Source organism: Erinaceus europaeus, chromosome 18, assembly GCF_950295315.1.
Source record: "Erinaceus europaeus chromosome 18, mEriEur2.1, whole genome shotgun sequence".
NCBI classification, from domain to species: Eukaryota; Metazoa; Chordata; class Mammalia; order Eulipotyphla; family Erinaceidae; genus Erinaceus; species Erinaceus europaeus.
In genome coordinates this window covers 60,328,523-60,354,275 of record NC_080179.1, presented here as the reverse complement: position 1 = coordinate 60,354,275, position 25,753 = coordinate 60,328,523, and the positions used below count along the sequence as shown (strand labels likewise).

General features: G+C 36.5%; 1 protein-coding gene across 1 annotated transcript in view; it reads left to right on the top strand.

Annotated features, from left to right (window-relative positions):
* The window catches only part of LRP1B (LDL receptor related protein 1B), a 1,816,831-nt gene that overhangs the window by 816,259 nt on the left and 974,819 nt on the right, over window positions 1–25,753 (top strand). Inside the window, exon 6 of the mRNA XM_060178059.1 lies at window positions 14,894–15,151. Within this exon, the coding sequence (XP_060034042.1) occupies window positions 14,894–15,151 (258 nt within the window). The remainder of the gene's footprint in view (window positions 1–14,893; window positions 15,152–25,753) is intronic.

Below are 25,753 nucleotides of genomic sequence, written 5' to 3'. Positions count from 1 at the left end.
AATTGTGCTGCTGTGAACATAGGAGTACACACTTCTTTTTGCTTGGGTGTTATGGAGTCCTTGGGGTATAACCCCAGGAGAGGAATTACTGGATCATATGGAAGGTCCATGTCTAGCCTTCTGAGAGTTTTCCAGACTGCTCTCTACAGAGGCTGTACCAATTTACATTCCCACCAGCAATATAAAAGGGTTTCTCTGTTCCCACATCCTCTCCAGCATTTGTTGCTGCTGTCCTTTTTGATGTATGCCATTCTTACAGGAGTGAGGTGGTATCTTAGTGTTGTCTTAATTTGCATTTCTCTGACAATCAGTGACCTGGAGCAGTTTTTCATATGTTTGTTAGCCTTTTGGATCTCCTCTGTAGTGAATGTTTTGTTCATATCCTCTGCCCATTTTTGGATGGAGTCATTTGCTTTTTTGGTGCTAAGTTTGCTGAGCTCTTTATATATTTTGGTGATTAGTTTCTTGTCTGATGTATGGTATGTGAAGATCTTCTCCCATTCTGTGAGGGGTCTCTTTGTTTGTTTAATAGTTTCTTTGGATGTGCAAAAGTGGGATGGAGAATGGGAAAGCTATCAGGGGAGGGCGTGGGATATGGAGATTGGGTGGTGGGAATTGTGTGGAGTTGTACCCCTCCTACCCTATGGTTTTGTTAATTAATCCTTTCTTAAATTAAAAACAAAAACAAAAAAACAAGGGCAACAAAAGGGAAAATAAATAAATATAAAAAATAAATTCTTTAAAAAAACAAAAAACAAAAAGAAACTCAGCAATTATTGCTGAAATTTAGAGACTTATAGTAAGTAGGAAAAAATAATCATGTGGGACCAGGTGGTGGTGCACCTGGTTGAGCACATATATTACAATGCACAAGGACCCATGTTTGAGTCCCTGGTTTCCACCTATAGGGAGAAAGTTTTACGAGTGATGAAGCAGTGCTGAAGTTGTCTCTCTGCCTCTTTTCCTCTCTATCTTCCCCTTCCTACTCAATCTCTGTCTCTACTTAATAAATAAATAAAGATAATTTTTTAAAAGTTAGAAAAAAAAACAATCATGTAAGAAAAATCACTGGAAACCAAACCAGTTTTTACTGGTTCTTGATCTTTGGTTAAGATAATTGCACTAAAAATATAATAAGGTAAAAGTTGATCTGGAAAAATACTACATTCAGTCACTCTTCATTCCTTCTTTAAAATTTACGCTTTATGTCATAAATCTTTTTCAGCCAGTAGGTTCCTGATGCTACCATGATGCCAATCAGATTTCCCTGGGCAGAGGACCAATGTGTCCTGGACCCCCACCTCCCCAGATCTCTGCCCCACTAGGGAAAAAAAGAAATGGGCTGGTGGTATGGATCAACCTGCCAATGCCCATGTTCAATGGAGAAGCAATTACAGAAGCCAGACCTTCCACCTTTTGCATCCCACAATGACCCTGGTCCATACTCCCAGAAGGATAAAGAGTAGGAAAGCTATCAGGGGAGGGGATGGGATAGGGAGTTCGGGTGGTGGGAACTGTGTGGAAATGTATCCCTCTTACCCTATGGTCTTGTCAATATTTCCATTTTATAAATAAAAATTTAAAAAATTCAAAAAAAAGAACCAACTCTTGGCTTCATTAATCTTTTGAATCATTATACTGGTTTCTATTTCATTTATTTCTGAACTGATTTTGACTATTTCTCTTTCCCTGTTGGATTTTGCGTCTCTATGCTGCTCCTTTTCTAGTTGGTTCAGTTGTGATGTTTGACAGCTTGCTTGAGATCTTCACTTTTTGTTAATGTGGGCCTGTGTTGCTATAAACTTTTCTCCTAGATTTGTTTTTGATGCATCCCATAAGGTCTGGTAGCTGGTCTCTTCATTCTCATTGTTCTCCAGGTAGTTTTTACATTTTTCTTTATTTTCTTCAGTGACTTAGGGGTTATTCAGAAGTATATTGTTTAATCTCTGTGTTTTGTTTTGTTTTCTAACTTTATGGTAAAAAAATTTTTTTTTGATCTCAATATTTACATATTTATGAAGGTTGGTTTTGTGTCCCAGTACATGGTCAGTCCTTGAAAATGTTTTATGCTCACTTGGAAATAATGTGTATTCTTTTTTTTTTTGGGGGGGGGGGGTTGGTGGAGGGGTAGGGAGGTGATGAAAGGTCAATATATCTGTTTCAACTCATTTATGGCTTCATTTAAGGCCTCTACTATCTTGTTGATTTTTTTGTCCTGATTATCTATCTCTTGCTGTGAGTGGTGTGTTATGTTTTCCTACAATTATTGTGTTGCTATTGATGTCTCCCTTATGGTCATTAAACACTTGTTTTATATATTTGGGTGCTGTCATTGGGAAGCATATAAATTAAAGATGGTTATGCCTTCTTGCTAAATTGATACTCTGACCAATATGTAGTGTCCATCTCTGTCTCTTATCACTTTGTCTGAAAATCTATTTTATCTGAAAGCTGGATAGTAGTTCCTGCTCTGTTTTTCACATGGTTGGCTTGGAATACCTTGTTACATCCTGTCACTTGGTGTATCTCTTTGTCTTTCCTTCAAATGTGTTTTTCCTAGACATAAAATATATGGATCTGGCTTTTTAATCTGTGCAGTCATATTGATTTTTTCCCATTGTTGAATTGAGAACATTTGCATTTAAGATAATTATTGAAATATGTAGTTTACTTAGCCATTCTGATTTTTGTTTGAAATTGTTTTATTTTTGTTGACACTTTTTTGTTTGTTTCTACTTACTGTTTTGTGTGGATGGTTGTCTTCACTAGCCTTGAATACTGTGTGTATCTGCCTCAGATTTATCTCTGTGACACATTTTGTTTTGTTATTACCGTGTATATGGTGTCTAGCTTACAACACTTGCAGGGTTTTGTTTTAGGTTGACTTTGATTTACCAACATTAGTTTGTGGTTCTATTCCTCCCTCCCCTTTACTATAGCTTTGTTTTTGTCTTTGCTAATTGGAATTCCTTTGCTGCTGCTTTTCATGTGGGACTCCTTTCAATAATTCTTGCAGAAGAGGATTAGTGATGGCAAATTTCTTCAGCTTCTGAATGTTTGAGAAGATTATCACTTCTCCCTGGTGTTTGAATGATAATTTCACAGGATAGAGTGTGTGGCTGGCAGTTTTTGTCTTTCTTAAGGGTCAGGCCAAGTAACAGGCTTGCTGGCTGAAGAGAGGTTCAGGAGGTGAGGTCTTTAGCATGTGAAAGAAAAACACACAGAGCCTGGGAGAGAGAGAGAGAGAGTGAGAGAGAGCTAGAGAGATGTTGCAGCACTGCTAACTAACTCTCACTTGCTAGCTCCTGTCATTTTTCTTTTTCTTTACTGATGAGGAAGGAAGGAGGCGCAGGCCCCAGGCTGCCAGGCTGACCTCTGCATCTTCTTCTATCTTCACTACTTCCTATGTCATGTCTCCCTGTTCTTTTCCAGTCTTTATGCCTTTGGCTTGTGTCAGGTGCATCATACCATTTACATCAGGTGTGTGCATCATTATTTGCATCAGGTGTTAAGAGTCTCATGTGCAAACATGGGCTTTGAGCCAAAGCTAAACATGGGACTCAAGTCAGGAATTAGCCCTGTCCTATTAGTCTTTTTAATAATTTAAATATATCATTCCATTCGTGAAAGTTTACTTTTGCTATAATGTGTCGTGGTGTGGGCCATTTGGGGTTCAGAAACTTCTATTCATGCAGCTTCTTGAATCTTTCTGTTTTGAACACTCAACAGGAGGGGAAGATTTTCTGGTACAAATTTTCAAATCTGTTCTCTATCCTTCTCCCCTCTTCTTCCTCAGGTATACCCATGATTCTTATATTCATTTTCTTTTTCTTTATCCTTTTATTTATTTATTTATTTATTTTCCCTTTTGGTGCCCTTTTTACTGTTTTTTGTAGTTATTATTGTTGTTGATGATGTCTTTGTTGTTGGTTAGGACAGAGAGAAATGGAGAGAGGAGGGGAAGACAGAAAGGTGGAGAGAAAGACAGACACCTGCAGACCTGCTTCACTGCCTGTGAAGCGACTCCCCTGCAGGTGGGGAGCCAGGGGCTCGAACTGGGATCCTTATGCAGGTCCTTGTGCTTCGCACTACATGCTCTTAACCTGCTGTACTACCGCCTGGCCTGACTCCCCATTCATTTTTCTAATGGAATCTTCAGTTTCATGGAGGATTGCTTCATTATTTTCCTACACTTTCCCTTACCGGCATATTTGAATTCATTAATTGTGTTGACTGTATCAGTGTTGATATTCTCTTCTCAACATGGTTTAGTGTACTTTCTATGCTTGTTACCTTAGCCTGAGCTATTTTTAAAGTGTCCTTCAAGTCCTATAATTCTGTTTGGAGTTGTTCTTTTATGGTTTCTAACTTTGAAGGAAATTCTGAATTCTGTTTAGAGTTTTCTTTTATGTTTTGTTGTTCTTTAATGGAGTAGTCTCTGAATTCTTAGATTTGTGTTTGAGTGTTTAGCTTGGATTTTTGGATTCTTACAGAATAACTTTTATGAACTCTGCTTTTGACATTTTTTCCCCAAATCTATGTTCTCTGGCAAAGCAGCTATTTGAATTTGTCTAGATTTATACTTTTCTCAGTTTTATTTATTTAACTTTTTAAAATACTTATTAATGTATTTATTATTGGATAGAGACAGGAATTGAGAGAGGAGGGGAAGATAGAGAGGGAGCGAGACAGAGAGACACCTGCAGCACTGTTTCACCACTTGTGAAGCTTTCCCTCCTGCATGTGGGAAGCAGGGGCTTGAACCTGGGTCCTTGCACACTGTAATGTGAGTGCTTAACCAGGTGTGCCACTGCCTGGCACCTAGATTTATACTTTTAAGCATGATTTCTTTTATATATATTTTTTTTCCCTTTTGTTGTCCCTGTTTTTATTGTTGTTGTAGTTATTATTATTGTTATTAATGTCATCGTTGTTGAATAGGACAGAGAAAAATGGAAAGTGGAGGGGAAAACAGAGGGGGAGAGAGAAATAGACACCTACAGACCTGCTTCACTGCTTGTGAAGTGACTCTCCTGCAGGTGGGGAGCCTGGGGCTCAAACCGGGATCCTTCTGCACGTCTTTGTGCTTGACGCCATGTGCGCTTAACTGCTGCGCTACCGCCTGACCCCCTTAAGCATGATTTCTATGGTTGAACCTGCAGGTGGTACTGTGGCTGTGTTGCTGGTTTTTCTTGATTGTATATGTCATGGTGGGGGAACTGGTGAGGCGATTCTGTGGTGTAATACTGGAGAAGAATATGGGCCTATGAAGGCAGAAAACAAGTTTGGTGCTGGTGCTACCTAATTGAATAACATCTTCTGGGGTCTAGGCGGACTCTTATGTTTTCAGTTCTCAGCACATTTTGTTCCTTGATACCCTGGTGGATGATTACTAGCAGTTCAATCTCTTCAGTGGTATTTTTTTTTTCCAGAGCATTGTTCACCTCTGGTTTATGGTGGGTAGTGGGAGGGTGATTGAACCTAGGACCTGTAGCCTCAGGCATGAGAATCTGTTTGCCATTATGCTGTCTTCCCCACCCTCAATCTCTTAATGTCCCTGAAAGCACAGACTGGGCACTCAGAAGTTGCCCCACCTTCCTGAAATTGAAGATATACTCTATTATGTAGCTTCAAGATGATGTTTGTTTCCTATACAAATTATTTCTTTCCTGAGTTTTTCTCTCTCATCCTTTTCTATCTCTGTAAATGTAGCACCTATAGCCATCTGTGGCTGAATGATTTTTTTTTTTTTGAGTCTTGGTTGTAGTTTAGAAATGTTTCAAGTACTTTTTATCTAGTTGGTATGAAGTTACTGCTGCTTAATGGCCATAGAAGTGTCTGATAGTAGACTACCTGTTCTTAGGAAGGGTAACATACTGTCTCTTAGTAACCTTGATTGACTATGAGACTACTGTGTCAAATCTGGCTCAGCATACCACCTGCCTAGGAATGGCTCCCTGAAGAACAATAATAAATCATCTGTGCTTGATACATTTTTTTTTTTTTTAACTAGAGCACAGTTCAATTCCGTTTATGGTAATGCAGGGGATTTGAAGCTGGGATTTCAGAGCCTCAGGCAGGAGAGGTCCTTTACATAACCATTATGCTATCTATCTACCCCCACCCAGTGCTTGACACTTGAAAAGTCCTTATTCAGAGTTTAATTATTGATGTTGTTTTAGATAGTCCAAAAAATCTATCTGCTGTATAATTTGTCCTATTATTGAGGCATAACTGTGAATGACACTTGATGCCATGATTTTGTACTGTTAACTCTTCTTTATATACTTTTTTTTTTTGAACTCTTTAATAACCAGTAACAGGAAGATATGTACCTAAGTGACTGGAACAGAGTCTGTGTTTGGTAAATGTTTATTGATGTTGAAGGAGTTGTCTAAACATTAAGGGAATCAAATAAGGGTACTGAAATCCAAGCACTAAGAGGAATCTCAGAGGATACAAGAGAATCAGAGGTGCCTGTGTGGTATTTTCTACTGTCATCCACTAGTACTGATACCAAAAACATATTTGGGTAGCTTTGCTTAATCGCTGTAAATGTCCTCTTGACCTTAACCCTCCTCAGATGAACGCACATACTTAGACTTTTAGTTGTGTAAATATAACTGGAGAAAAGGTATCCTCTCCTTCTCCCTCTCCCTCTCCCTCTCCCTCTCCCTCTCCCTCTCCCTCTCCCCCTCCCCCTCCCCCTCCCCCTCCCCCTCCCCCTCCCTCTCCCTTTCCCTCTCTCCACCCTATCTTTCCCTCTCCTGTATTCTTACTTTATAACATCTCTAATTCTTCAATCAGTTGGAAGCTACAGTCTGCAGGCAGAGAAAAAACATCTGATGGATTTTTTCATTACCCAAATTAAACATCACACATTTTTTTTCTCTTGCCCAAACGCCGTTAATGAATATGCCAGTATTGGGGTGTAAAACTACTCATGAATATTCATTGTATGTGTGTTTTCTTCTTTCTTTCTTTTTGCCTTTTAATTGTTTTTGCTCAAGGGTATCACTTTCACAGTCTAGCACTTTTCTTGACATAGTTAGTCCCCCTTTTTTTCTCCCAGTAATGAAGTTGCAAGATTGATAAAAGAACAAAACCGTGGTGTCTTATGTGTCATGACACTTTCATTTACCCATAGTGTACAAAAATATCACATAGAAAAAAAATGCATGTGTTGTGTTTTCTTTACTATATTTTTAACTGTGATATAAATGAGAACTTAATTTTGTATGGAGAATTATATATAGTCACGTTTATGAACTCTTGACTTAAGAGGTCACAAACTCTTTTAATGAATGATATAATTTGTAGGTGAATTTTTCTATTTATAATTGTTATATAATAATATTTGAATTGTCAAATACACAATTTTAAACATGGGATAGAGCACATCATACTCTAAAATTAACTCATTTTCTTTGTCTTCTATTGGGGAAATTTTAAAAAAATCAAATGAGGCACACTGAAATTCATAGACATTTGAAGAGACTAAATAGAGGGGGAAAAACAATAACTTATGTACAGATTTTAGCTGAGCAGTGCTCTGGTAAAAATATACATATAATAATTTGCACATATAAAATTTTGGTTTTGTCTTATTGCCATCAAGCCTTCAGTGGGGCTTTAGTCCTGTGATTCATCAGTCTGGGTATACTGATTTTATTTATTTATTTATTTATTTATTTATTTATTTATTTATTTAATGATAAAGGGGAGAAAGAGAGAGAGAGAAGCCAGTCGCCATAGCACTGCAGCACCAATTGCATACTTACTCATGGTAGTAAAGTGAGCTATCCCCCAGCCAACTCATAAACTGTTTTTAGGGAGTTTATTTGGCCTCTCCTGTATTAATTGTAATCACCTAGAACCAAACAATCTAGAGTAATTGATTACCCTTGAGGCATTCTCTGATTGCTCTCTTCCCACTAGAATCCACATTTTCCCTTGATTTTGATAACTGACTTTATGCCTATTCTACCTAGTCTTAGTCTTCAGAAGAGAAGTTCCACTACATTGATTGCATTATTAAACATGTGATCATTTCTTAGCACTAGGACTCTCTATTTCTATCTGTGATTTTTATGAACGATAATACTTGCCAAATCATTACATGAATGATATCTTAATAGTCTTTGGACATTTAGAACAGCATTACAAAGAATATATCTGGTAATGTAGCTGGAATGATTATAAGAAAAATGCAAATCAAGACAACAGTAAGATATCATTTTACACCTGTGAAAATACCACATATTAGAAAGAAGAGTAACAACAAATGTTGGAGAGGATGTGAGGAGAAAGGAATACTTCTGCTCTGCTGGTAGGAGTGTAAATTGTTCCAGTCCTGGGTAGGTGTGGAGAGCATAATGCTTATGAAAAGAGACTCTCATGCCTAAGGCTCATAAGTCCCAGTTTCAAGCCCTCACACTGCCATAAACCAAAGCTGATTAGTACTCTGGTAAACAAACAAACAAAGAAACTGGTCCATTCCTTGTGGAAAACAGTATAAAGATTTCTCAGAACACTAGAAATGGACATATTCTATGATCCATCTTTTTTTTTTTTAAATTTTACTTATTGGGGGATTAATGGTTTACAGTTGACAGTAAAATACAATAGTTTGTACATGGGTAACATTTCCTAATTTTCACACAATAATTCAAACCCCACTAGGTCCTCCTCTGCCATCATGTTTCAGGACCTCAACCAACACCCCCACCCCCAGAATCTTTTACTTTAGTGTGAAACACCAACTTCATTTCAAGTTCAGCCCTTCTGATGACCCATCAATTTTTCTCCTAGATATTTACCCAAAAGATACAAAAACATGTATCAGAAGAGATTTATGTACACTTATGTTCATAGCAGAAATTATAATAGCCAAACCTTGGAAGCAACCCATATGTTCAACAACAGATGTGTGACGAAAAAAGTGTGGTACATATATACACAAAGATGTACTACTCAGTACTTTAAAATGCTAAAGCCACCTTCTTTGCATCATCTTGGGTGGAATTTGATGATATCGTATTAACTGAGATGAGCCAAAAAGCAAAGGGCAAATATGGAATGATCTCATTTATACATGGGACTTAACAAATAAGGACAAGAACGGGGAGGGAGGGATACAAAGAGTAAAACTTGGACTAGTCATGGTATACTGGATCAGAAACCAAAAAGGACTTTGGGGACGGAGAGGGAGAGAGGGAGGAGTATGTTGCGGTTCTGGTGCATGTTGATGTAAAAGGATATAGATTCTGGGTAAGAATGCTTTACAGAGAACTTTTACAGATGAGGAACAGTACCCATGTGTCAATGGCTATACTGTAAGCCTTTAATCCCCTCTCCAATAAAATTGACTAAAAAGAAAGAAAGAAAGAAAGAAAGAAAGAAAGAAAGAAAGAAAGAAAAAACAAGAGAGTCAGGCATAGTGCAGGGGGTTAAGTGCAGGTGGTGCAAATGTATGGACCAGTCTAAGGATCCGGTTCGAGCCCCCAGCTCCCCAACTGTAGTGGAGCAGGTGAAGCAGGTCTGCAGGTGTCTATCTTTCTCTCCCCTTCTCTGTCTTCCTCTCCTCTCTCCATTTCTCTCTGTCCTATCCAACAATAACAACAACAATAATAACTACAACAATAAAGAAACAAAGACAACAAAAGAGAATAAATAAATATTAGAAAAACACATATGAGTATTTAGAAATAACCTGTCTTTTTAATAGTACCATATAACATAAAGATCTTAAATATAAATTGTTTATTTATATTCAATAGTTCTGTAAGCAACCAGTGAAATGAATTAGTTGACCTTTCCTTTTTCCCACCTCCTTTCAATGAAATTTTATTTATTTGCCTCCTCTATCCATATTCTAAGTTGATGATATCATTTCATATTTTTTTCTGGGAGATTAGAAGCAATTAAAGGAGAAATTCTTTTTTTCTCTCTCTCTTTTTATTTAAAAGGAGAAATTCAGGGCTGGGAGTTGGCGCACCTGGTTAAGCACACACATTACAGTGCACAAGGACCAGGGTTCAAGCCCCCAGTCCCCACCTGCAGGGGGAAAGCTTTCCAAGTGATGAAGCAGGGCTACAGGTGTCTATCTGTCTCTCTCCCTCTCTATAGCCCCCTTCCCTCTTGATTTCTGGCTTTCTCTATCCAATAAATAAAGATAACAAAAAAATTTAAAAAAAAATAAAAAATAAAAAAAATAAAAGGAGAAATTCTTATCCAGAACTCTACAAAACATACCAGTCTAGCTGACTCTAGGAGTAATATTTAAATCAAAGAAAAAAAAAAAACTCCTATTTAAGAGCAATTCCTACATTTGCCTCTCAACCTGACCTTCTCTTACTTATTCCATGATAAGACTTATTCACATTTATTCCTTGAATCATTAGTGCTTTATTTTCTCCTGGATCATTCATATCAATATAAAAGTATAGTGTAATGAAAAAAAAAAGTAATGACAACCACAAAATACAGCTGCTTTTAGATCTGTATTGCTCTCTATCAGTTCACATTTCTCCTTTATAGAAAAACTTACAGGAAGTGTTAGCATTGAAGTGGCTCAGTGTTCAGTCTTGTGAACATCTCTCTTTGTTGAATTCATAAGTGTTCTACTGTATTATGATTTGGAAAAAAAAATTCTCTTTCCTAATGACATAAACATTTAATGACTGAGACTCACAGTTAATTTTTTATTATTATTTCTTTTTATTGCCAATCCTGCCCATCTCTCTTGAATTTCAGACTCATTTGGAAATTGATATCCAATTCTATCTCACCAGTTGGAAATTTGATAGAAACTTCAAAGCCTCAGTGTCCTCAAACTATTAATTCTCAACCCTAATAATACTCATCTAAGAAAATGTCTCCTCCATTCACCCAATTTGTTCAGACCAAAAATAGGGAGTCAACCTTGAATCTAGTCTTTTCTTCGCAAACCTTTTCTTTTAAAAATTTAGATCTTTTCTGAGCTAATTTCTCTAAGGAAAAATCCCATTGCTATCAACACTGTAACTTTCTTCAGAGATTTGTACCACTGAGTGTTTGTCTTTTTGCTTATTGTTTGTTAGCCCATTAAAATGAATGCTCTATAAAAACTGTAATTTCATGACTTTTTCTAAGTGTTGCATCTCTGATATCTAGCACAGTGTTTGGCAGAGGCTAGCCAAGCTCAATAAATATTTGCTACATGAATAAATAAATATGCAAACACGGAGGTGCTGTATTTTCTTATCTAGGAAGCAGACTAAGTGTAGCCTTAAAAATGCTTCCTAGAGAAATAGCTCATTTTGAATAGTGAACTGTTTGCCATGTGTACAAACAAGGCTTGATGCTCATTCCCACTGCATTGAAGGAAACTTCTGGGCTGTGGTCTCTTTCACTCAGTCTCTGCCTTAGTACCTTAGTATCTGTATATTAAAAAATTTAACAATAATCTAATTAAACATTCTTTTATACAGTACATCTTATAAATAAAGACCAGATAGTGGCACATGAAGTTGAATATACATATTACCCTATACAAGGGCCCAAGTAGAAGTCCCTGATCCCCACCTCAGGGAGTAAGTTTCACCAGTGTTAGAGCTTCAGATCTTTCTCTTACCTCTTCCTCTGTCCTATCAAATAAAAGAAAGCAAATAAATAAAGCAAACAATAATAGCAAAACAAAACAAAACAGGGAAGGTGTATTCAATGTGCTGGCACACCAGAAATAACCCTGGTGGAGAAAATACAAGTTATTTAGAAGCAATTCTATTATTGTTAACATTTTATAATGTAATTAACCATTGGAGCATAATTAAAAGTCCAGAAAGTAGCCCAATCATATGCAACCATCTAATATATTGCAAAAGGGCCAAAACTATTCAGTAGGGTAAAGAAGGTTTCATCAACAGATAGTGGTGAGAAAATTGAACAGCTACATGTAGAAAGGTGAAATGTCTACATATGAGACCAGAAACTCTAAAATTTATAGAAGATATTGTTGGTGTATCTTTGTAAGACTTTCACGTCAGAGATATATTTGGAGACTCAACTTCCCCTGGGCACGGAAAGTGAAAGCGAGAGTAAATAAGTGTGGTACATGGAACTAGAAAGTATCTACACATCAAAAACAGCCTACACAAGGACAAGCAGGCAGCTCATAAATGGGAGAAGATATTTCATATCACACAACAGACATAGAACTGATAGCAAATATCTATACTGAATTGGTACAGATCTACAAAAAAAGCAAAAATCACCCAATAAAAGTGGGCCAAAGAAGAGATACATGTGGCCCACAGACACATCAAGAAATGCCCAACTTCACTTATCCTTAGAGGAGTACAAATTAAAACTGCACTGAGATTCTATCTCATACCTGAGAGAATGGCTTATATCATAAACCAGGAAATGACAGGTGTTGGAGAGGTTCTGGAGAAAAAGGAGCTGTGCTACATTGTTGGTGGAAATGCAAACTGGCACAGCCCCTTTAAAGGACTGTATAAGTAATCCTTAAACAAATGAAAATTGAATTACCTTATGGTCCACCACTGCCACTCTTAGGTATTTATCCAAAGAACACTCAAACACTAATTAGAAGGGACATATGCTAAAGAATGGAAACAGTCTAAATTCCCATCAACAGATGACTGACTAAGGAGGTTATGGGATAGGGGCCTGGGTAGTACTGCAGCGGGTTAAGCGCAAATGGCGCAAAGGGCAGGGACTGGCATAAGGATCCTGGTTTGAGCCGGGTTAAGCGCAAGTGGTGCAAAGGGCAGGGACCGGCATAAGGATCCTGGTTCAAGCCCCAGCTCCCCACCTGCAGGAAGGTCCCTTCACAAGCAGTAAAGCAGGTCTGCAGGTGTCTATCTTTCTCTTCCCCTCTCTGTCTTCCTGTCCTCTCTTGATTTCTCTCTGTCCTATCCAACAACAACAATAACAGCCACAACAAGGGCAACAAAATGGGAAAAATAGTCACCAGGAGCAGTGGATTCATAGTGTTGGCATCAAGCCCCAGCAATAACCCTGGAGTGAAAAAAAAATTATGGGTTATATATTTCATGGAATACTATGCTGCAGTCAAAACAGATGATATTGTGTCCTTTGGGACAAAATGGATTAAACTGGAGGCAATTATGATTAGTGAATAGATAAAGGGATCAAAGAGCTACCATGTGGTTTCACTCATTGGACAACTTCATTAAAAAAATCATCACTTTCAGTTTTGGACATTTTACAAAAAGTTGAGGGTAGAAGGCCAACCTGTGTGTTTTCATCATCTTTTCCTTCTGTAAAGAGCAGAATGAGAGGCAAGCTTGTGCATGAAGTTTATGGATGCTGGAGGTCTGGATAATAGATTTTTAATTTTTCCTAATTAGCACTAAAATATCTAGATATGATTGTACACATAAACTCTCTTACCACAGATTTTCCCTGGGGTTCTACCGTCTTTGGTATGTAGAAAAAGATAGTAGAATGTGGATCATTTTGAGTATAAACATTCAAAACTCATCAATATTAACACAGAAGTGTCTTCTTCTAAAAAAGTATAACAAATGAGTTGTTTTCCTCAAGAATCATTTACTTTTCTGACTATAGGAGAGAATGTGGGAGGAAGAGGAAGTGAGTCAGCAATCATAATCTGATCATTAAGGAAATGTGTGATTTTTTGGTTCTGGACTGTCAAGAAAACAGTGAAACTGAGATCACAAGTGCTTCCTTTTGATGAGCCTATGAGCTTTGCTTGTTCCACTCAGAGAATCTATTTCTGATCCCATCCATTCGTCTCTGAATAGCTGCCTTTGTTCACAAGGGAACCCCTAGAAAAATATGGAGAAGTCTGTCCAGACTCTCATCACCATCATTGCTAGAGAAGCAATTCACAGCATTTCCTTTATATGCTAGCAACCAAAGTAAATATCATCATCGTCATATTTGCACAACATAATTAAGGAAGTAAGAAAGACAAGGGAGCATACTTTCTTAAAGTAGTGAGCTGAAATTGTAAAGTATACATCTTTATCTGCAGTGTTAATGCATTCTATAAGAAAATAAAAATAAATTAAGGGCTGTGGAAATAGCATAAAAGTCATGCAAATTTTTTTTTTTATGTGTAAGACTCAAAGGTTTCAACTTCAGTTCTCAGTAGCACCATAAGCCAGAGCTAAGCAGTGCTCTGGTCACTGTCTCTCTCTCTCTGTATCTCCTTTATTCTTAAAATAAATAAGTAAATGAAGGAATAAAATTAAATAATAATAAAATATGTTATTATAAAAAATTAATTAAAATTGTGTTATTCCCAGTTTTAATCTTATATAGTACCAACAGCTGAGTGGTGGTCTTGTCTGAAATAAAAGAGATTGTTTTACTTATACAGACATAATGTTGAGTAGTTAATCCAATTTTTTTTTAAAAAAAGCAAAATATGAGGGAGGCAGGTTGGGTAGTGGTACACCAGTTAAGCACACGTTATATCATGCATAAGGATCTATGCTAGGACCTGGGTTCGAGCCCCTGCTCATCTGCAGTGGGGGTGCTTCACAAGTGGTGAAGCAGGTCTGCAGGTGTCTATCCTTCTCTCTCCTTCTCTATCTCTGCCTCCTCTCTCAATTTCTCTTTGTCCTATCGAATAAAATGGGGGGGGGGCCAGAAAAGAGGAAGAAATGGCCTCTGGAGAGGTGGATTCAAAGTGCCTGCAGCAATGCCCACCAACAACCCTGGAGGGAAAAGGGAAAGAAAAAAGAAAGAGGAAGAGAGGGAGGGAGAGGAGGGAGGGAGGAAGGAAGGAAGGAAGGAAGGAAGGAAGGAAGGAAGGAAGGAGGGAGGGAAGGAGAGAGGGAAAAAAGAAATATGAACATTTTACTGAACTCACTTTTCTCTTGCATTTTTAATACAGAACCCACAGATAGGCCACCTATGCTGGTAATTGCAAGTTCAGAAACAATTGAAGTTTTCCATCTGAATGGAAGTAAGGTGGCAACCCTGAACTCAGTCAATGGAAATGAAATCCATACTCTGGATTTTATCTATAATGAAGCTGTGATGTGTTGGATTGAATCAAGAGAATCTTCGAATCAGCTCAAATGTATCCAGATAACAAGAACAGGAAGATTAACAGATGAATGGACAATCAATATTCTCCAGTCTTTCCACAGTAAGTAGTCAATTCATTTTAAATGGCACCCTTTAAAGACTTCATTTGCATAGTGTTGGGCAGGATTCTTAGAGTTTATAGTATGCGTATGAAAATGGAAAGCTATATATGAAATATGACTGCACTTCAGGAAACCCATTCACCATATGTTTTATATATATATATATATATATATATATATATATATATATATATATATATATATATGTATATATATACATTCACTGTCTGTACGTTAGTTATAAATTTCAGAGATCACTTAAATGACTTTTTTAATGACTGTGATAGTGTCACCTAAGTGAGAGTTGTGATTTTTCACAGAATGATACTTCACAGTGCGATAGTGAATGTGGAATTAAAAAAAAAATAAAAGAGCAAGAAACAGAGTTGATAATTATAAGCTTATCACCTGTAGTGTTTGTTAAAATGCCTTGAAAACTATTTGGGTTATGCTATATGGTAACAATTACATGTGTCTGTTGACTTTTTTTTTCTAGTTAATTAGAATTTCAAGACATATTTTCCAAAAGAGTAATTTATAATTAATTTTAATTTTTCCTGTTTCATAAATTTCTTTTGGCTTATTACCATAAACTGAAATCAACCTCATTCACACCCACCCACACGCACTTTGCATTGAGTTGATTTGTGCACGTGTGGGGGAAGCTGTGTGTATGAGGATTCAGCATGTTTGTTTACTGATTTACAGGGAAAAGTTACAAATGGTGCTCACATAAAAATTGGTACAGTCAGATCAACAAGCAAAGAGATCTTTGGTAAAGCAGATATAAATTTTCAGAATAGAAAGATTGAGAATTTGGATTCAGTGATCATATTTTATTAAAAGTTGTGACATTCAGCTAAGAGTTGGATGTACAACGAGCAAAAGCTCTGATGGTGATTGTGTAAAAAAATATTCTTGTGAAAGAAGAAAATGTTAGTGCTTTCAAGGATTCTACAAAATTTTAAATAAGTAATAATGAGCAAAGGGTAGCAGCAAAGGGAAAACTATTGTGTGGTTTGAATATTTCAGTAATCAATTTAGTTAACAGTTGAAAATTGTTTGAACCTAAGATTCCAAGTCTCTGACATGATAGTAACTACCTCAACTAGACCAAATATATTTGTTCTTAGCAAGTGAGATATTCACTGTCAAAGAAAGTATCACCAAGTATCCGGGCAGAATTATGTCCCAAGATTATTAAGCAATATCTCCACTGCATTTAGTAGGTCTTATTAATGTCAATAATCCTTTATTTAGTATATATTTATAGTGATGTTTTAGCACATCTGGGAGGCCAGACAGGTTTATATTAGAGTGCTTGTAGAAAATAAATTTTAACTTAGATTGATTGCATTTAATTTATAAAACAATGTTGACAAGTCTCAAAAACAAATAAAAATCAAGTTTCTATAGGCAATCCACTGAATGTTAAGCAATGTTTGGTTTTTTTTTTTAATATTTATTTATTCTCTTTTGTTTCCCTTGTAGTTATTTTTGCTGTTGTTATTGATGTTGTTGTTGGATAGGACAGAGAGAAATGGAGAGAGAAGGGGAAGACTGATATGGGGAGAGAAAGATAGACACCTGCAGACCTCCTTCACCACTTGCAACTCTCCTTCAGGTGGGGGATCTGGAACCCGGAACCTTACGCTGTTCCTTGCTCTTTGTGCCACCTGCGCTTAATCCTTAACCCACTGCACTACCACCCAACTCCCCGAACATTTGTTTTTGAACTATAAAATATTATATTTCTAGCTTCTCTCTACCCCTTGAATTTTAGATTCTTTTTCCCCCTGAAAGTACCTACAATTCTTTCTTTTCAAAGATATGGATTTTGGTTTTCAAAGATGTATTTGTTGTACATCTCAATTTAGTAGCCATTCTATCTCTGTAAGCAGGACAGTTTACTCTGAGTGACTGTTGGGTCTCAGAGTCTGCACAACTTCACTGCTTCTTGAGACATCCATCCACCCCCCCCACCCTTCAACACACACTTTTTCTCTCTTTTTGATAGAAGTTGAGAGAGAGAGAGAGAGAGGAAATGATAAAGAGACAGAGATATATCTGCTATATAGCTTTACTACTCATGAGGCTTCCCCCATGCAGGTGTGGACATGGGGCTTGAAACTGTGTCCTCACACATAATGAGATGTGCTCTGTGCCAGGTGAGTCACAATTTAATGCCATGTCCTCATATTTTTTTTTGATGGGCAAAAATCTTAACTGCAAAACTCAAATGTGTTATAATATGTTATAGTATGTGTTATAGTGTGTTATAAAATACCAACTCACTAAAGAAGACAGAGATGTGACCTTTGAATTCTGTTTCTGTGTGTTTAGTTTACTAAAAATGTAAACGTTGGTTCCATCAAAGAAATTCCTAAACCTATGGCAAATAATAATATCTGAAAATTATTGAATGCAATAAATAACTACAATACATGCAACAGGGAAACATTACTTATGTAATTCCCTTATTTAGGGACTGGTTCGTAACCAGAGTGTTCTTTGCCAGGTGGACAATAGATTCATTCTGTTTCTGTGTGTGACTTCTCAATATTCTGCAAAAGTTGATGATTCATTCTTAGAGTCTCATATGTACTTGATAAGCTTGTGTTGACTCACTGATGGGCTCAGATCCAGTTGAGCAGTGCATGCCTAGCCAAATGTAAAATGATTGCTTCTCTTTATGGACATTTCTTCTAAATTGATCCAATCCACTGCCTTTTATCTTGCTTTGGAGAGGTTATTAATGTCAGCTTTAGCTCATTTTCCATTTGAACCTGTGCCTATATCCACTAAATTAAATCTTTGATCACTTGATTTTTGGATTCTGATACTTCACCTCTATCTTTCACTTGTCTGATCTATTTCTCTCTTGAGTTAGTAGTTTTCTGATATATATGATTAGTAGACAGTATTTACTCATTTTTTGTTTTGTGACTTAAGAATCCCACACATATTGAGTGAGACTAGCCAGAAACCAATACCAATAGCAAGTGATCTCATGTAGGTAGCACTTAGGAATTAAGGATAGTAAGGGAAAACATAAAGTGAAACTTGGATCATATATATTGTATCACACCAAAGCTGAGGTCTCTGGAGAAGGAGGGAAAGGGGTGAGATAGAGGCACATTGGAGTCATATGATGTCTCCTAGACACTTATCAAGGGGCCACAAATGGTGGTGCTTATGTGTTGAAGACTATACTATAAACTGTGGCCTCCCCCCTCAGAAAAAAATGGTTCCACACATATGCTTCATTTCCATCACAAAATTATGATGTCTATGTTGTTAATAATTGTCCCTTAATGGTCCTGGAGGTGATGCAGTGCATAAAGCACTGGACTCTCAAGCATGAGGTCCTGAGTTCAATCCCTGGCAGCACATGTACCAGAGTGATGTCTTTTTTTTTTCCTCTCTCTCCTTCTGTCTATATCATTAATAAATAAAATTATTTAAAAAGTAACTGTCATTTAAAGGAGAGGAAACTACCTTAATGAAGTGAGGAATTTTTAAGTTGTTGAGAAAACTTTGTTACTTCATATTGGTAGAAACAAATAAATGATCTTTCTTGATTGTGGTTTTTGTTTTTATCCAGACTAGTCATTTTATGATCTTCACTCCTTCTCAAGCATACTCCATCAATTTACAGCTGTATAAAAATGACCAAGATCTGATCCTGTTATAAATAAAAGTGTAGTGGGGAAATAAACAGTTTACCTATCACAGTAGACATTCTAGTTCCACCCACCTGCAGGGGAGTCGCTTCACAAGTGGTGAAGCAGGTCTGCAGGTGTCTGCCTTTCTCTCCCCCTCTGCCTTCCCCTCCTCTCTCCATTTCTCTCTGTCCTATCCAACAATGATGTCATCAATAACAACAACAATAATAACTACAACAATAAAACAAGGTCAACAAAATGGAAAATAAATAAATAAGTATTAAAAAAAAAGAAATTCTAGTTCCAAATTGTGGCAGCTAATATTATTTCCACATTAGAAAATGTTTATAGAACTTTCAAACAACGGTGTTATGCTATACAGGGTCACATAACAAAGTAGAAATCTCTACAGAAACTTGATATTATTTACAAGGCATATGCTTGTATGTTGATTTTCAAACAATCTTTCCTCTATAATTATCTCTCATTCATAATGTGTTGATTTCCTTTAGTAAATTTACCAGTGACATTGTGCACTCTATTGTAGACATTAACTCAACGTTATTTATTTTAAAGATTTATTTATTTGTCCTATATAAGAGGAATGAGAGAGTGACAGAGGGCCAACACATTTCTTAGCTCTTACATAAGGCAATACCAGAGAATTCAACCTGTGAACTTTGGAACCTCAAGCACATGAGTTGTTGCTCTTGACACACTGAACTGTATCCTTGGCACTTTATTTTTCATATTATTCTCAAAATAATTTTGGCCACCAGAGTTATTACTGAGATGTAATAGATGAATACACTGATCCTACTGACCTTTATTTTCCTTTCTTTGTTTTGCTGAAAGAGACAAGGATAAATTAAGAGAGAGAGGGGAAGATGGGGTAAGAGAGAGACACTTGCAGCACTGTTGCACCACTGGCAAAACTTCCCATGCATGTAGAGCTAGGGGGCTTGTACTTGGGTACTTGTGCATGACAGCATATGCACTCTATTGGGTATACCATCGTCTGGTCCCTTCTCAGCTCTTTAAGTCCATAATAATTTTTTTTGCAGCTCTGCTATTTTGTTCACTACACACAATTGCTTAACACCAAAACCTTTCGGTAGCTTCCCATGTTTCTCATGATGAAATGGAATCATCTGGCTTCTCTGCAGGCTGCTGACCTAATTTGGCTCTCACCCCCCTTTCAAATTCCATGCTCTAACTAAAATGTAGTGCATGCCACTATTGTAATACACTTTCTTCTATTTCTACATATGTTCAACTATGCTGCCGCTTTTCTGTGGAAAATGGGTTCTCATTCTTCCAAACAAGAATCTCTTCATCATTCGTTAAGGCTTCACATCTTTTCCAGAAGTTCCCGGTCTAATTTAGCAGCCTTTCCTACGTGACCTTTGGCATGAAGGCACAGTCGCATTCTAATTTTATTGTGTGTTTACTCAACTTTCCTCAAATGAAGGGTCATTCTTTAAGTTTAAAATGCATGTTTTATTCATCTTCAAATCACATTTTATTGAAATAGCAACATATCCCAGAATAAAAATAAGTTAAGTAAACAAAGTAAGGATTAAAGGATGAGGAGTTGAGAATTGGAGGGAACAAGGCTAAAGGTGACATCTGGAGAAAGTAGGCAAAATCCCTGATAGATATTTAGAAAACCAGTGTGCTGGGTGATGAAGGTCTGATCTGATTCTAGACAGAATTCATATCGTTGCCTTGGTGTTCCTGAGATATTCTGCTCCATGACTCCTGCCTGCTTTTTGAACTCAAGTCACTGACTTTTCAGTGTGTGGAAGTACGGGTTTATTTGGTGGCATAATGTCAGTAATCATCAGAACAACTCTGGGGCTAAGTGGTGGCATATCTGATTGAGCACTCATGCTACCACATTCAGGGACTGCTTCAAGCTCCTATTCCCCACTTTCGGGGCGGGGGGGGGGGGAGCATTGCTGCAGTTGCTTCTCTTTTTCTCTTCCTCTCTAGCTCCCCCTTCCTTTTCAATTTCTTCTGTCTCTGTCCAAAATGAATACGTAAAAATGAAATGAAAAGGTTTATCTAAACCTTTTTCTTTTTCCTACTTCCATGACAGTTTTGTTATTAACTGAAGAAATGTCATTTGAGAAGCTGTCATGGGAGTATACTGTCACATCTCTTCAAACAGATAGCATACACCTCACTTCCCACCACATTGCTGCCTCCCTCCACCAGAGTACAGAGTTGCCTCCCCCACACACACACACTTTCCTGTCCACCTCTGTCAGTTTCCTCTTCTTTGAGTCCTCTGGACTACTGATAGGCCAAATTTATTATTGTTCTAGCCTGTATGTTTTCTTGCTAAAGCAATTATAATTAAGTAGTTTTGTAGTAGAACTCTTAAAATTGAGATTAGTGTTGAGTGCATGGATAAAGCATAACAACACAAAGGGAACTTTTTATAATTTTATTTTTTTTATTGCCACTAGTTATTGCTGGGACTTGGAACCAACGTGATTTTTCCACTTTGGTGGGCTCTTTTGTTTTATGTCTTTTTTTTTTTAATAGAGGATAAAAGAAAGGGAGGGGGTTAGAGAAGGAGAGAGTTACTACAGCACTGCTCCACAACTCCTGAAGTTTCTCCCTTGTACCAATGCTTCTGTGTGGTGACCAAGGTGGAACCCATGCCCTTGACCATTGTAAAGTATTCACATTACCAGGGGTCTCATTGCCTGATTATGGTGTGAACATTTTAACCTTTCTTGAAATAATTTTCTTAGACTTTTAAAATATATATATATATATAGGGCTGTATTTCTGCTGTCTTATACTTAAGTTAATGAATGCACAAAATGGTCGCTATGTTTCCCAATCCAAGCCCAAGATACTATCAAGTCTCTACTTGCCTTTGTAGGTTAAGACAAAGATTAGAATCAAAACCTAGGTGTGTTTTTCAACTTTTGAGATGCCTGTTTAGTTACTTCCCACTTGAGAAATTTTGTTTTTCGTTCTTCATCAGAGATGAGGTGCGTGCAACAATTGGTCATTTCTGGATCTACCATTTTATTATAAAAAAAAAAAAGAAAGACAAAAGTTGATGTGACCATCTCTGTCCTTAAAACTAATGTGAATTATATATATATATATATATATTCCTTACTCCCCTTAAAAATTATGTTTTTTGTGTGTATAGATTGTAAACATCAGACCACCAAAACTTGTACTGATATAAAGTTCGCACAAAAATATTGACTATAATAACAGCTTTTGTGTTATCCTTTAATAAATATCTGCATTGAGTCCCAAACACATTCTTCATGAGGAGATAAGTATATTTCTATCAACTGTTGTTATGTAAGCAAATGAACGTATCAAACACAATTTTCTTAAAAGCTTTTGATATTTTATTTATCAAAATATATATGATGGGATGGGTGTTTTTGTAGTAAATTTATACACATATTCCTGCTTGAATTTTAGTAAAGTGGTAAAAGACATTCATTACAAAGTTTTAAAAAATTCAATTAAAATTGGTAGTAATGTTCATCTCAACTGCCAGAATTGCCTTCTTGATGCCATATGCTGATTATTATAGGAACTGATATTAAATTATGGTTTATTTTTTACACTAGCATTAGCTAGGCATATTTGAAAGTAAGCAACCTATTTTGATTTATAATTAGCCCTAGATGTCTAGTTAAAAGGGAAAATGAAAATACGCTTAGCATTCTGTTCCTCTATAAATGTGACTGTATATTATTTGCTCAGTTGCCAGTTTGCAATAACTCAATTACTATTTCATTCTCATTTGGCAGTATTCTTAAAACAAACAAAATCAGAAATTACAAATGTGCTAAGCTCCAATTACTCATATATATATATATATTTTATTTTCTAAAATGTACTTTACACACATACCAGGCACACTTATGCTTAGCATTTGTCTCACAGTATTTTTGTCAAGATTCATATATCTATTTGTTTTACTAATGGATTTTAATCATCAAAGTGAGAATCTCTTGATGGTTTTATCAAAGTAGCATTAGTGAGTTAGAACATAAAAATCAATTTAGAACATAAAGTTTAGTTGGCTTACTTCATTGACCTGTCTCAAACTTGAGAAATGAGATGTTCTTTTCAGATGAATAGCATACAATAGATTTGAAATACGTGGTCTATATCTATTTATGTTATGATAAACTGAGTTAGTGAAAGAAGTTGATAAAAAAGAAATATTACTTTTTTCATTGTTTTTGGGGGGCATGGTAAATGATTTACAGTACAGTTTCTCATCTTCCTATGTTAGGTGTCTATAGAACACTCTAAAAGGACCTATTAAATTATAACTTTTATGCCATATAGCTTATTAAAATAATTTCAGGGGACTTGGGAAGTGGCTCACTTAGTAAAACACATACATTATCATGCAGAAGGACCAGGACTCAAGCCCCTGTGAAACTTAGTGAGTGGTGGAACTTCACCATAGATATAGATAGATAGATAGATAGATAGATAGATAGATAGATAGATAGATAGAGTAGATAGATAGATAGATAGATAGATAGATAGATAGATAGATAGACAGACAGATAGAATAGGTAGGTAGGTAGGTAGATAGATAGATAGATAGATAGATAGATAGATAGATAGATAGATAGACAGACAGATAGAATAGGTAGGTAGGTAGGTAGGTAGGTAGATAGATAGATAGATAGATAGATAGATAGATAGATAGATAGATAGATAGATAGATAGATAGGTAGATAGATGGATAGACTAGATAGATAGATAGATAGATAGATAGATAGATAGATAGATAGATAGATAGATAGATAGACAGACAGACGGATAGAATAGGTAGGTAGGTAGGTAGGTAGGTAGATAGATAGATAGATAGATAGATAGATAGATAGATAGATAGATAGATAGATGGATAGACTAGATAGATAGATAGATAGATAGATAGATAGATAGATAGATAGATAGATAGATAGATAGATAGATAGATAGATAGATGGATAGACTAGATAGATAGATAGATAGATAGATAGATAGATAGATAGATAGATAGATAGATAGATAGATAGATAGATAGACAGGGTAGATAGGTAGGTAGGTAGATATATAGGTAGGTAGGTAGGTAGGTAGGTAGATAGATAGATAGATAGATAGATAGATAGATAGATAGATAGATAGATAGGTGGATAGATAGGGTAGATAGGTAGGTAGGTAGATATATAGGTAGATAGATGATAGATAGATAGATAGATAGATAGATAGATAGATAGATAGATAGATAGATAGAATAGATAGACAGATAGGGTAGATAGGTAGGTAGGTAGATATATAGGTGGGTAGATAGATAGATGATAGATAGATAGATAGATAGATAGATAGATAGATAGATAGATAGAATAGATAGATAGGGTAGATAGGTAGGTAGGTAGATAGGTAGGTAGGTAGGTAGGTAGATATATAGGTGGGTAGATAGATAGGTAGATAGATAGATAGATAGATAGATAGATAGATAGATAGATAGATAGATAGATAAACAGATAGATGATAGATAGATAGATAGTCACTCCATATCTGGAACCTTGGGAGAACCACTGTAGTTTCCAGTGGAGAAAATGGGGACACAGAACACTGGTGGTGGGAAAGTGTTGAATTATTCCCCTGTTATCTTGTAATTTTGTAAGCCAGTGTTAAATCATAGGTGTCTCTCTTTCTCTCTCTTTCTATTTTTTTCTCTGTAAGAAACTAAAGGGGAAAAATAGTAAAATAATTTGACTTCATATTTATTTCATATGTTTTCTCAACATAATTCTTTGTGAGCTTATTTTATTTATTATTACTTTCCATTTTCTCTCTGCCAAGTGAATTTGACATTTATTTCTTTTTATATTCTATCACCATTAGAAGTTTTTAAACTTTTAACAACATGTTTGGAATTTTAGGAACTTTTCATCAAGTCTAAAGAAAGTAACCAGTGAAAGGTTAATTAGCCAAGTCAATAAAGTTGTCATGTAGCATTTTGATTTTTTTAAATATTTTTCTTATTTCTTAAGCAATAACCTCTTGTGACTTTTGAATTCATCTTAACACTGGACTTTATACTTCCCTCACCACAATACTTAGGGTGAGCTGATACCCTCTTCACTCTGTCATTGAGTAGCTAGCTGTACAGTTAAATGTTGTTTAGAAGTATTTTGGTCACAAATGAATAGCATATGTGATGACAGCCCCACTAAGCTGTACCATACAATTTAAGCATGTGGCTGGTGCTTTACCTAGGTTTATATGGGCTGTACCCAATGACAATTTCATAATTCACCTGAAAACACATTCTCAATGTGTCTCTATCATTACAGGACACATGGCAGTGTAATTTTTTCCCCTGTATATCCAGCATTTTTGCACAAGTACAATTCAGGCACTAATCAGGCATAACTAAAAACAGTTGCTGGTATTGCTTAGGGAGCACAATGGTCACTTCCCAACTATACCACACATTTCCCCCAAGTCCCCTGAGGAGCAGCAATGACTATTAGGAGGCCAGGAGGAGAGACTGCCCTTCCTTAAATCTAAGATGTGTATCCCTGAGTGAGGGCGAATCCACACTTCTCCAGAGGATGTCCAGAACATGGTGGGCCTAAATTTCCCTGGAAGGCAGCCTATGGGAGAGGATTAGGTGAGGATTCTGAATGCTTTCAAGAAGATTGCCTTCAGGGTCTGTTCCTATGAAAATTGAGTTACCATATGGTCTCTGCTGTGCTGTTCTCAGGAAAGTGACCAGGACATAATGGTACTTGCCAACAACTATTCCCAGATTTGTATCCTATAGTGCTGAAAATGTAAGACTATAGGTTGGAGTTATGTGTGCGGGAGGGGAGTACAAAAAAAGGCCTTTCTAAGAAATTAGTATGGGGGGGGCGGCTGACAAGATGTGGA